General features: G+C 48.8%; 1 protein-coding gene across 1 annotated transcript in view; it reads right to left on the bottom strand.

The window, feature by feature from the left end:
* LOC105537375 overlaps positions 1 to 437 on the bottom strand; it is a 3,042-nt gene extending 2,605 nt beyond the window's left edge. Inside the window, exon 1 of the mRNA XM_011976948.1 lies at positions 230 to 437. Within this exon, the coding sequence (XP_011832338.1) occupies positions 230 to 296 (67 nt within the window). The 5' untranslated portion in view covers positions 297 to 437. The remainder of the gene's footprint in view (positions 1 to 229) is intronic.
* Between the last annotated feature and the right edge of the window lie 1,407 nt (positions 438 to 1,844).

Genomic DNA, 1,844 nt, shown 5'->3' on the forward strand with positions numbered 1-1,844 from the left:
AAAAAAAAAAAAAAGATGAGAACCTGTCTGAACACCTGCTCAGATGACATTTCACTTGCCCTTAGCAGTGAGCAGGAAGACTGTGGGTCCCTGAGTGGCCACGCCCTCGATATTACTTATGGCTAGGAAAGCTGTGAGGTGTGGTGGGCCAGCCCAAAAGGAACGTGTCAGCCAGGTGAAGCTGTGGGTACAGCAACGCCTTCTGTATAGATGCCCCCTGTATGCCTACCTGCTGCGCTGCCCTCCCAGGGGACAGAGGACATGTTAGAGAGAATATAGAGGATCCGGTCAGACATTGTCTCTCAGCCAACCAAACAGATTGGTATCTCACAGAGAAATGGTAGGGAGGTTTCCCTAGGACACAGGTGTGTAGTCACGCTGCCATGGAAACTGTGAAAGCTTGTGAGGTCATCACTACCCAGTGAAGTCACATAAGGAATCTGTGACCTAAGGGGCAGGCTTTGGGCCTTCAGGGTTTTGTGGAGGAGAGCAGGGCAGAGATAGAGAGGAATCCTGCTTGGGCCCTCCCATCCAGCCCTCCCTACAAATGCCTAGTAGCTACTCTGTGGGGCACATCTGTTGGCTGGTGCAAGTTCCAGTGACCACAGGAGGGCAAGAGAAATCTAAATTCTGAGATGAACTGGAGAGGTAAGATTAATCTAAGAGATAGATAGGTAGCCACGCACTGGTGCTAAACAATCAACAGCAGGAGAGGCAGAGATTGGGATGGACAAAGGGATCATGGAAGGCTCCTTCCAGCTGGACTTGAAGGACAAGTGAGATCTGGACACACGCAAAGTGTAACTGCCCTACGGGTTCCCTTTGCCACTGCCTAGACAAAGCTGATTTATCAAGACAGGGAAATTGCAATAGAGAAAGAGTAATTCACGCAGAGCTAGTTGTGCAGGAGACTGGAGTTTTATTATTACTCAAATCAGTCTCCCTAAACATTCAGGCATCAGAGTTTTAAAAGATAATTTGGTGGGTGGTGGGCAGTGAGTCGGGAAAGCTGATTGGTTGGGTCAGAGATGAAATCATAGGGAGTTGACTTGGGCGTAGCAGCTCATGCTTGTAATCCCAGCACTCTGGGAGGCTGACAAGCCTGGCCAACATGGCGAAATCCTGTCTCTACTGAGAAAACAAAAATTAGGCTGGATGTGGTGGCTCATGCCTGTAATCCCAGCACTTTTGGAGGCCAAGGTGGGCGGATCACGAGGTCAAGAGATTGAGACCATCCTGGCCAATATGGTGAAACCCTGTCTCTACTAAAAATACAAAAATTAGCTGGGTGTGGTGGCATGCGCCTGTAGTCCCAGCTACTTGGGAGGCTGAGGCAGAAGAATCCTGAACCCAGGAGGTGGAGGTTGCAGTGAGCTGAGATCCAGCCATTGCATTCCAGCCTTGTGACAGTGAGACGAGACTCTGTCTCAAAAACAAAAACAACAACAAAAACAAAAGTTAGCTGGGCATGGTGGTGCACATCTGTAATCCCAGCTAGCTACTTGGGAGGCTGAAGAACTAAAATCACTGAAGCCCAGGAGGCAGAGACTGCAGTGAGTCAAAATCGTGCCACTGCACTTCAGCCTACGTGACAGAGTGAGACTCTGTCTCAAAGAAAAAAAAAAAAATCATAGGTAGTCGAAGGTATCCTCTTGCCCCGAGTCAGTTCCTGGGTTGGGGAGCCACAAGATTGACCAGAGCCACAAGACTGACCACTTGATGGTCAGCTGATCCATCAAGTGCAAGGTCTTTTTTATTTTATTTATTTATATTTTTTGAGACAGAGTCTCACTCTGTTGCCCAGGCTGGAGTGCAGTGGCGCAATGATCTTGACTCACTGCAAG

Source organism: Mandrillus leucophaeus, unplaced genomic scaffold, assembly GCF_000951045.1.
Source record: "Mandrillus leucophaeus isolate KB7577 unplaced genomic scaffold, Mleu.le_1.0 Scaffold1715, whole genome shotgun sequence".
NCBI classification, from domain to species: Eukaryota; Metazoa; Chordata; class Mammalia; order Primates; family Cercopithecidae; genus Mandrillus; species Mandrillus leucophaeus.